Source organism: Lolium perenne, chromosome 7, assembly GCF_019359855.2.
Source record: "Lolium perenne isolate Kyuss_39 chromosome 7, Kyuss_2.0, whole genome shotgun sequence".
Taxonomy (NCBI): Eukaryota; Viridiplantae; Streptophyta; class Magnoliopsida; order Poales; family Poaceae; genus Lolium; species Lolium perenne.
The window spans coordinates 277,798,332-277,809,681 of record NC_067250.2 but is presented as its reverse complement, the minus strand read 5'-3'; the positions used below and the strand labels follow the sequence as shown (position 1 = coordinate 277,809,681).

The following is an 11,350-nucleotide window of genomic DNA, read 5'->3' as shown; positions in this document are numbered from 1 at the left end:
CGAATTTATTTCCTCAGTCGCGGAGAGACTTGGGCGAAGCCGAAGCCTGGGCGTACGCCGGATAAAAGGGGCGCTGTGTCTGCTCGTGCCTACGAGGAAACCCTAGATATTTTTTCTCGACCACACCTATCACCGTAGTGTAACTGACGCCCGTGGTGGACACGTTTCTAGTTCGGCATCTGTATGTCTTCCTAACGTGGTAACTTAAGCAGAAGAAGCTAGGTGCGAATATAGAATTAATGTAACATGACAGGACCGAAGACAAAACAAAGTGAGGATTTTCTCAAAGGAACCGTAGCAAACTCTGCAAAAAGTTAGTACTCCCTCCTTCTAAAAATATAGGTGTCTCACTTGTGTCTAGATGCGAATGTATCTAGATGCATTTTAGTTAGAGTTACATTCATATGTAGATAAAGTTGAGACGTCTATTTTTACCACATGTCTAATGCCAAAATATGCAAACCAGAATTATTTGCATGTTCATGTGATTAGGATTTGAGCGTAAATCTTGTTGACTATTTCATGCTCTTTCAATCTTACATCGCGTAAAGAAACTTGCTAGCTGTTAATACTCCTTCTGTTTTTATTTAACCTACGTCTTTGCTTTAGTCGAAGTCATTTTTTCTAAAATTTGACTAAAGATGTAATGAAAAATATCGACATTCATATTTGCAAATTTACATAATATAAAAATACATTTCAAGTTGATTTTAATATTACTAATTTTATGTTTTAGATATTAGTATTTGTCTTATATTTTTAGTTAAACTTCATAGAATTTAACTTTAATTAAACCTAGAACATATGGTAATTGTGAACAAGGAAATAGTTTTAAGAGACAAACCTCGTCCAACGGAGAGGCACAAAAACTTGTATCTGGTCGCATCTGCATACAAAACTGGTTGGCGGGTAATATATGGCAATGATTCCGTGCCTGCAAGGGACTAGGCGGGCTTGATGGCCTTGATGAGGATCTCGCCACCTCTTTGCAGGGGCGGAGCCAGGATTTACGTATAGGGGGGGCGAGGATCTGGCGAAGCCAAGAAATTTTTTGGGGTCGAGCAAGCTACTACACATAGTTTTATTTGCTTAAATAATCTTTCAAGATTATCCTTGTTGAATCAGTATCGGACACTTAACAAATTCAGAACATGTAACAAGACTAACTATTCATGCATAGACAGATTATAGATAAAATTATTGGACTTCTATACTAGCACTTCATCAGGCTTGAAACGTTGAAAGGTAAATCATTGCTGATCGGCTATGCTAGCACTTCTACTAGGTGTGATAGTTGTGCGCACACGTGAACAAATAAGAGTGACATACTGATACAACATACCTCCAGATTTAAGTGGTTGAGCAAGTATAAGCGGGGAGGTCGACGACGGTGCGGCACGCCGGCACCAGAGCACTCGACTCTCGGCCTGATCAACTCTTCTACAAAGCGGCAAGGAGAACATCATTGCTAAACCCTGTGTACTGTTTGGTGTAGCTTTGCGAGCAGCGGCGAGCGGCGGCAGGCTCCATCGCGGATCGATCGGGGGAGACGAATCAGATTTATTGTTTTAAGTAAGGAAACGATTAGACAATGGTAAGTACTCGCCATTCGGCCTGGGCAAACAAAGCGGAAATCGAGCTCCAAGCCTAGACTGGGCTGATTGCTGGGCTGAATACACGAGAATAGCTAGTAGGGGTGGGCCTTACAAGTACTAATGAGCGATTATAGCGTCAATTAGGGAGTTAACTGCTACTAATACGTACACTGAATCGTTAGGGGGGGCGATTCCATGGGGGGGGTCTAGCCCCTGCTCGCCCCCCCCCTCCCTCCGCCCCTGCCTCTTTGCATGTTAACCCGAGATCACCAGAAATCATTGACAGACATGTCGATACTTACTCAAGTTCCTTGGACGGTGGGGTCGTCGATGAGGGAGCATGTTTGCCGAACAAGGCAGCAAAGAGGAAGAATACAACTCGGACTCCCTTGTGTAGCCTGGTCACATAGAGAGCCAAGAACAATTTTTAAGGGGAATACTATTTTTTACCACGTGATACTCTAATGCCACAGTGTGCAGCTAGAGTTATCAGAGTCCTTGTTAGGTGAAACGTTCGCGTGTTCACCGCGACCGGTGCTGAGCGCACACGTGAGGTCAGGCCGCTTTGGGTATGCACGTACCGGGTCGACTGAGTGAGGCTAACCCGTGTGTGGCTGTGACGATCGCGGCAAGATCGTGAGGATAAGGGGAACATACGCATTTGGACGTACCGGCTGCCACGCCACACGTCTCAAGAATCTCATTCCAATTCCCATCCAACGCCATTGTTTTGCACTAATAGTTTCTCGAGAGAACAAGAAATCTCTCGACCGGATGGTGGCCATGGTAACCGAAGCATGGACGCTCGCCGGGTGCGGCGTGGCGACGTCCAAGTCGTCATCGTCGGCGGTGGCCACTCAGGAGCTGTTATATCCTGCTCCCAAGAAACACACGTCGTCGTTCAGAGCGGTGGCCGTGTCGAGCAGCAAATGCCAGGACCGCGACGCCATCGTCCTCATCGGGAGGCGCCGGGGCATCACGTCGTGCCTGCTGGCCGCGCTTGCCGCCGCCGGGGCCGGCGCCGGGGCCGCGCGGGCAGCCATCCTAGAGGCGGACGACGACCTGGAGCTGCTGGAGCGTGTCAAGGAGGACAAGAAGAAGCGTCTGCAAAAGCAGGGACTCATCAACTCCTCCACCGCCGAGACAGGTCAGCCGGATTGACTAGCACAAATAAGTGTTTCGGCTAAAAATAGTGAAACTTGCTTCTAGGATGTCGGGGTTTTACTATATGTGTACGTTATAGTACAAATTATGGGAGTGCATGAAAATAAAAAAAATTAAATAAGCAAATAAAGAAACATAAAGCACCATATAAGTAACACTGCATTTTATTTATATCATTACATTGTACAAATACACATTGCATGTTTCAGTAGGATTATATCTTTTCTTGCCTTCTGTATCGTCCTTATGGACTATCTGACATAGAAGACTGCGTAGTTCATTGATTCACGATGCGTTTGCAAGCATCGGGTTAATTACATGTACAGGGACAAGCCAAATGAGGTAAGTTGCCCTCATCCATATGCATTGTGGTATTTGTGAAAATATGTCGTGGTGGCTTTGTTTCGCCGATACCCGGGCATGTATACTATCTTCATGTTGGTATGACCAGCAACGCTTGTGCCCGATCCCGTGGGTTTGGGACATGTAGATAGAGTAGTGAAATGGTTTCCTATACACTTGGTATTGTCTAGCCTTGTCAGCACTAGACATGATGTTAATCATGTGTTTATAGCCTTTGTCTTAATGGGCACTCGGCTAAGATGTGTCGTTGTAGAAAATTCAGAGACAGCATGTTGGACAATGCTTGTTAAATATATTAATCTTGCTTTCTTGTAGAAGTAAAATCAATTATATATATGATCTCGCCTTCTCTAGAGGGGCGGTGTAAATGCATGATTTTTTTAAACATAAGTTTTAAGCCCAGCTTTGAATTAATAAAGCCACGAAACCAGCGAATGCTTACAACGCATACATAGCTAACAGGCCACACAACGATAAAAGCAAACAAATGATAAGAAAGAAAGCTTCGCTTCAGACGCCAAGATCATCGTCTTCTCGAATGCCGCCACCAAGAGGAGCAGGGATAGAGGGAGGCATCAACAACGGAAGAACTGCTTGCATCGCTTCCAGATGAACACATGAAGACTCACTCACGGTCTCTGACTCCGAAGAAGGACCCTTCCCTCTCACCCCGGATCGAAGGGCGCCGCACCGTCGGCGGGCAGAGAGATTCCCCCAAGAACACTCCAGAGAAAAGTCGAACCAAAGTTCATAGAAGAGATAAAGGCCTGCTGCCGCGCTAGATACCTCACCAACACCGAGAACACGTAAGCTGCAGAACGCAGGCTCAACTGGAAGACCGGCAGACAAGGAACAACCACTACCACTAGACAGGAGCATGCAGTCTCCGAAACCAGGGTCGTCGCCACACAAGAAGCATTGCCAAGCACCACCACCAATAGCCAGAGACTCGACAACCATCCCTGCAGCCCCAGGCGATGCCTTTAAGAAGGGGAACGACGTCGAGCCGCCGCCATCGCCCACGTAGGGGTTAGGGTTTTCACCCATGGCAGGGGGTGGGTAGAGGGAAGGGGAACCTCAACGAAGCCTGCAAGAAGGGAACAGGCGCCAAGGGCGTCGACGATGTCGTGGCCACCGCCGGCCATGGGTTTCCCCTGGTCCTGGAAACCCCACCACCATCCAGCCGACGAGGTCGCAGATCAACCTGGAGGACAAGAGTTTCACCAGTCAGCGATGGAGATCTCCCTAGATCTGGCATCGAGGGTCGACGGAGAACCTCACACGCCTCACCGACACTCGTCGCCACCCTGCCGCCCACATGGCCAGGGCTGCGGGCTAGCACTCACGGCCACCGCTCGCCGCAAAGAAGACGACGGCGCTGTCACCATCCAGAGCCGCCGCTCCGGCGTCCAGGGCCCCCGCCGAGACCACCACCAGCATCACCTCTAGCACCGAAGGCCGCCGCCGCCAGATCCCGAGAGGCACCCACCGCCACGGACGGAGGAGCGACTGCCGGAGTCGCCGACCAAGGGGGAGACGCGTCGGGGATAGAGAGCGTCGCCGAGCAGCGGCCTCTACCCCGGCAATCCCAACATGGCAACCTTCCTACCATGCGGCCGTGCTAGGAGCCGGGAGCCATAGTCGAGGGCAAGATCCCCGTCTCCCCCTTCAGCGCCCCGGCCTTCGGCCGGCAGCACCTCTAGATGCATGATTGATCATGCCTCCTTGTGAGGAGCAAGATCAATGTTGATGGTTTGACTCCTTGGTACATGGTCTTAGAGGGTACACTGGTCTTAGCCTCTATTTGATGGCGGGATTTATAGACACGTAGAAGGTACATCAATGTTTTACATGCAACCGTGGTCGACTAGCTTCGTAGGGGTGGACGTCCCGCGCGATTGTGTATATTTTGTAGCCAATTCCATCACATAGGAAACGCTCATCGCAGGTTTAGGCGCTAGCTAGCTCCGCGCTCATGTATATTTTGCAGTCAATTTCCATCACCTCGGGAAACTATGATTTTTAGCCTATCGTAGATGGTGGAATCTGTAATCATATCGGTATGTTGGACAGATAGATACACACGTCATAGCCAATTCTCTCAGAAAGGACGATCAAGATTACCGGGCAAGAAGAGCGCATCACATATGCAGCTAGTGCAATGACCGTAAGGATCATTCAGTCCCCCCGTCTATACCTCTTGGGGATTTCCATCACATGCGCGTGCGTGCCCCACTCCGGGCGCTGGCCATGATCCTCGATCGCACATGGTGATTTAAACCGGAACAAACTAACTCTATCCGCTGGCCGGTATTCCGGTAAGGTGCCGTGTGCCTGAGTTTCTCTCTCATTAATTTAGGCCCTGCTTGGTTCAGAGTATTTTAGTCAAAACGGTGCGAATTTTCCTGATCGTATTTGTTTCCATACCTGGCACTTTGATTCACCTTATTTTAGTAGGTCCATTTTTTTCCACCCGACTTTTACTCCATGGCGGACGCTTCCTTTAACTTTACGGACCTCCCATGCCCTGCTTATTATCCGGCTCGGCACAACAAAACCGGCCACCTAAATTTTGAGGGATATGATCTTCCACGGCCACATTGTGGGCATGGGTCAACGCCCACAGGCCACACCAATGAGAGAAAAACGAAGTAGTACAAAAGATGTTTTCATTTCAGGAATTGAAAAAATAAACAGAAATAGAATATAAGATTTTTTAGACAGGGATCTGACAAGTGGAGCCCTCAAAACTTTACAAAAGAGCCTAGAAATTAGAAATAGTATCACGGATATCTCCCTCAACCGCTTCAGTCATGCCACATCATCCCAGCATCACAGCATGTGGCCCTCCTCTGTCAGAAAGACTGTCAAACGAGGTAAATCCGATAATATATCAGCGTTTTATAAAACAATAAAATGCACATGCAATAGTTTTCTGATAATATTTAAAAATTACGGTGGATTTTTTAAACCATTGCCAGTACTATTTTGCATTTTTCTCGTCTCTCAGTGCCAAATGGGCCTTGTGCGCATAGGAGTATTTGGTGTACACCAGAGAACCAACCTGTGGTTGGATGGTTAGGAGGGCAGTGGCACCCCCAGCCCACCAGAGTTCAAATCCCAGATTTGACACTTTGGTGTCTCATAAAGGCGGAATATTCTTCAGTGGGAGGCGACGTTCCCGTCGACAGCGAGGCGCCTGTGGTGACTTCGTCAATCTCAAGACCCGCCGGATAAGTTCTTCAACGCAGTCTCTTGGAGGTGCTCATAGGGGTAGGGTGTGCGTGTGTACGTTCATAGGGGTGAGTGTGTGCGCGTATGTATGAGCGTCTTTGATTGTACTGTGTTTCGCAAAAAAAAAAAAGAGTATTTGGTGTACACCGAATTATCCAACAGGGCATCGTATTGGCACGGGTCTTGCTCACGTACGTAAAAAAACAACTAACAGTTGAGAACGATTGAGATTTGATTTCCTTGATGCTTGTATTTTTTTTTTTTTTTGCGATCAAACGGAGCTTCATTGATTATGTAATGGGATTACAATCCTTCAACAGGACATTCTCTAAGAAGGGTGGCTTATAATTAATCCACAAACACCTTCTCCTATTACTACTAGCACTCTTGGCGCAGAGATGAGCTGCCTCATTTGCTAGTCTACCAATGAACTTAAAATTAATGCTAGAAATAAACCCACTAAGCTCCTTTATCTCCTGGCAAATAGAAGTAATTTCTGATCTACTTCCCCCAGGATCTTCCAACTGGTTCAACACCACTTTGGCATCGGTTTCAATCTCTACCGATGAAAGATTTCGATCAATTGCGAGCTGCACCCCATCACGTACCGCCAGAGCCTCCATAATCAACGAATTAGCGGCATGTTCGTACCACAACGCCTGGCCTAGTAACAATTGGCCCCTGTGATCTCGAACAACCAGTCCTGTAGTACCTTGTCTATCCATCTCGATAAATCCTGCATCCACATTGATTTTTACTGTTCCTTCTCTCGGTTTCTTCCAGACCGGTTTATCCTTAGGTGCTATCGGTGGTTTGGTCTTGCCCAGTTGGGCTAGATCATATGTAATATCCAGTGCCCATTTCACTGACGCTGCCACCGAACGGGAACTTTCTCCATGCCATAATGAATTTCGTTCCGTCCAAATTGCCCAGCACCCACATAAAATGACGGAGGCACTCTCCGAGCAAATTCTCGAGCCTTTGATTAAATCAATAGCCCATGAATCAGGGTGTAAGTCTGGGATCTTGATCCGAGCTGCCTCCTTAAGCTCTTTCCAGAACAGTTTCGCCCAGGTGCATTGGAAAAACGCATGAAATATCGATTCTTCCTCCGCTCCAAATGTGATACAATGTGCAATTTCCTCCATATGCCTCCTCTTAAGAAGTTGTCGGCATGGGATATATCCATTAATGACCCGCCACCAGAAGTTGCGTACCTTTGGTGGAACTTCGAGTTTCCACAACTTTTTCCAATATCTATTCTCATCCTGATCTGATGAAGATGTGTTGGCAAACACTCTCGACTTCATAGCAATAGACCGGTAACACGATCGTACACTGAAATTGCCCGAGCTCTCCAACGTCCAGGACCAGAAATCTTCACTGAAACGTCCGATGGGTATAGCTTGAATGGCAGACACGTCTGAGGGGATAAAGAGCTCCTCAAGCTTTTCAGTATTCCAGCTAGCCTCTTGATCGACCATTAACTCACTAACCATCGTAACCGTAGCGGCTGGATCCCGGGCTAACGGCTTTTTGTTATAGTTGCTAGGGATCCAAGGGTCGTCCCACACCCGAATTGTTGAACCATCGCCTGGCCGTTTGATCAGGCCATCTGTCAGTGCCTCTCTACCAAATAAGATCGCATTCCAAATGTGAGATGCATTCCTCTTCTTCCTCGCCTCCATAAAGTCAGAATTTGGGAAGTATTTACCCTTCAACACTCGTGCACATAATGATTCCGGTTTAGTTAGGAGTCTCCAACCTTGTTTGGCCAGCATAGCTTGGTTAAATAGTTGTCTCTCACGTGTTGAAATAATCAGCAAACTATTTAATGGTACGATGGCATCAGTTTTCACTTAGAGTTGCCACGCACGATTTTTTACTTAGTTGGAGGTAGGGTGTAAATGAATAGGCTAATTTCCACACCGTATTCGTTTCCGAATCTGTTTTAGAGAATCCATATCCGATTTGAAGTAATCAGACGGATAAGGATATCTGATTCCGAACTTGATACTGGATACGATATAGGATATGGTAGTACGTGAAATAACATCTAGATATCTTTATCCGACAATTATTTATAATTATCCGATGTTTTTATCCGAATAATCTGATTTTCATCAGAAATAACAAAACTAATATAGCATGTTTATAGTAGACAATGAGTTGCCAAGTTCATTCGTTAAGCAATACCTTAATCACATAGTCTCTCTATCTAATATGGAGTCCAAATCTGTTAGGACGCTTGGCTATTTAACCATGTGTCGGTGTTATCGCCCCAACCTTACACATATTCAATTATTTCCGCTCCATTTCCGTTCTGTGGTTTCTCGTATATCCATATTTGAATCCGCTATCGGTTATTACACGATCCGCTCCAAATTCGTTGAGAAAATATGGTATAGGATACGGTAAAGGCAAAATCCAATCAGATTACACCACTAGTTGGAAGAGATAGATATTAAAAAAGAAGATTGTCTTTACTTGAGAGCTAAGAGATGATCTCTTGAAAAATAAAAAGAGACTATTTTATACATTGTCATATGTCTTTTTTAGTGAATTAATTTTGTACTATAAATTAATTAATTATTAATTGCTAGATAAACTCCAGAATAGCTGAGTTCACATCAATATTTGCTGCTACTGACCCAACAATTAAACAACGGTGGCAACTTACGCTCTTCAGTAAGGGTAACTTGAGTAGTAATTTTTACTGAACTACAAAAACAGCCATGAACTCACAAAAGAAGTACTGCATCACGGTAGGAGTCCGTAAATCCCATTCAGTAGCTCAACATACACAAAACCAAACGCCAATACTCTAACAATTAGCTACAGGTGCCTCAGGAATGAATAGTTCCCGGTGGTGTTCGTATAAATTAATTAATTAGCATTAATTGCTAGAGATGATAACAAAAAACAATGTATTGTACGACTTATATTTATTATTTTCTCTGGATGATGTGGAGCCTTCTCTAGCATTCTACGTACATGCCCTAACAAAAATCATGATGCGCCCACACATCATGTGGCCATGTAGAAATGTGCATCTACAACGCAACGTGTCGTGAATTATCGGATCTATATTTTACATTACCATTTTTTGGTACAATCTGTAAAACAATACTAGGAATTAATTCTTAACCACAGGATATTTGCAGGACCTCGTGTATAAGCTGAGCAAGGTTGGGCAGGCCATTGACAAGGACGACCTAAGCGCCGCCGGCGACATCCTCGGCTCAGATTCGGACGCCCCCTGGGTACAAAACGTCAATGGAGCTTTCTCCAAGGTAAGCTCTGGATTACAAAAGGCATATATACTTACTGTTGATTTGATGCGTTCTGTTTCTTTGCAAAGTGTATTGTCATCTGATTTCAATCAATGTATGTGCGCAACAGTTCAGCTCAAGCAGTGAGGAGAAGAGTGCAGTTGATAGCTTCAACTCCTCGTTGGCCTCCTTATTCGCATCAGGTACACATGCACTTCAGAGATGGGTTGCTAGTGAACATCATCTCGGTTGCATTGTAATCTCCATTCTTGTTTGTCAGTGAGCAAGAGTGACATCGGGTCCTCCAAGTCAGCGTTTGTGTCATCGGCAACGGCGCTGGAGAAATGGGTGTCCCTGGCGGGGCTGACAGGCAAGCTCAAAGGATTCTGAATGTTCTGAGATGAGAAAGTTGTCTGACGAGTGCCTACCCGGACGATGATGTTTTTCTTCAAGCCCTGGATCCAAATTCCTCTCAAAAGTCGCAACAAAAATGCAAAAAACGTTTTGCTCGTGAAGGATTTGTGGGTTCTGCAATTGTGAATCTTCTGAGAGGGTATTGTTTTTTTAGAGAAACAGGGCACCACACCCCGGTTCCAAATATATTGAAACCATCCAACCAACTTACATCATTCAGTTTTTTTATTTTCCCCTTCGTACAAAACACAGATCAAAGCACGAAGGTTTTTTAGGCTACAGACCACCCAAAACAGAGGTTAAAACAGGCGACAACACAAGTTTTTAAGGAGACCAGTTTTGAGACCCAAAAGCAACAGCACCCTCCAGGCTAGCTCAAGGACAGTCCATGACTTTGAAGCATGCACCATCACCCACCAGAATTAGGTTATTAGCTTCCAAGGTCCTCGCCAAGTTTTCAGCTGTGATCAGCATCAGGCTAAACCTCCTCGTGCTGTTCATGTCACAGACCTCCAGAGTGGATCTTGCCTTCTTCTGAGGAGGCAGCCAGGCTCCGGCCACGATAGCAGTGGTGGCAGCCGAGCCAACATCTCCACCCTGCTCAGCAACATTGTCAGCTCTTCTCTTCCTTCTTCCTTCAGCAGGATTCTCCACTGAGCACAACTGCAAGCCAAGCGTCTCTACAACCCCTGCATGCCAATCCATTGAGACCGATTGAAAACTTGATCGTTTCTGGTAATCCAGATAGTTCTCAATATAGCAACAAACATCATATTATATTTATTATTCTTTTTCTTTTCATTCCAAAGAGATGTAATGTCATGCATGCTTGAAATCTTAAGATTAAGACCCAAGGCTACAACAATTTCTTTCTAGATATTGGATGCAACCAAACAGTCAAAGAAAAGGTATTGACAAGATTCCACTTCATTGCAAAAAACACAAGTTAAATCATCAACACTTTGTCTCTTGACCAAGTTATCTCTAGAGAGTAGCTTATTGTGGAAAAGCAACCAAAGGAAGAAATGAATTTTTGGGGGTACTTTGATTTTCCAAACACAGTGAATATCAATAGGTTTAATCCCTCCAAAATTAACTACAACATACATGGATTTCACACTATATAATCCACTGGCTTCCCACATCCAAATCAAACCATCCTTCATATTATTCAAAGTGATAGTTTGAGCTATTTATTGAATTTCCAGCCATTGCATCATCAATCTATGGTCAAAGCATCTCCTAAAGGTCACTTTCAGAGAAGACCCATCCCAAAGATCAGCAATGGTCTTATTTTGTTCATTCACT

General features: G+C 45.4%; 1 protein-coding gene across 1 annotated transcript; it reads left to right on the top strand.

Moving 5' to 3' along the window:
• Positions 1-2,270: 2,270 nt before the first annotated feature.
• Positions 2,271-10,257, top strand: LOC127325864 (thylakoid lumenal 16.5 kDa protein, chloroplastic). Its single transcript, XM_051352696.2, has 4 exons — positions 2,271-2,742; positions 9,510-9,649; positions 9,759-9,831; positions 9,909-10,257. The coding sequence occupies exons 1-4, from the start codon at positions 2,370-2,372 to the stop codon at positions 10,016-10,018; spliced, it is 696 nt and encodes a 231-aa protein (XP_051208656.1). The 5' UTR covers positions 2,271-2,369; the 3' UTR covers positions 10,019-10,257.
• The last annotated feature ends 1,093 nt before the right edge of the window (positions 10,258-11,350 follow it).

What these genes read in the sequence shown, in the direction of transcription:
- LOC127325864 (XM_051352696.2), top strand. Translation starts at nt 2,370, where the DNA reads ATGGTGGCCATGGTAACCGAAGCATGGACGCTCGCCGGGTGCGGCGTG. An exon ending in CTCCTCCACCGCCGAGACAG is followed by an intron (nt 2,743 to 9,509) that starts GTCAGCCGGATT and finishes TCTTAACCACAG; the next exon opens with GATATTTGCAGGACCTCGTG. An exon ending in GGCCTCCTTATTCGCATCAG is followed by an intron (nt 9,832 to 9,908) that starts GTACACATGCAC and finishes CTTGTTTGTCAG; the next exon opens with TGAGCAAGAGTGACATCGGG.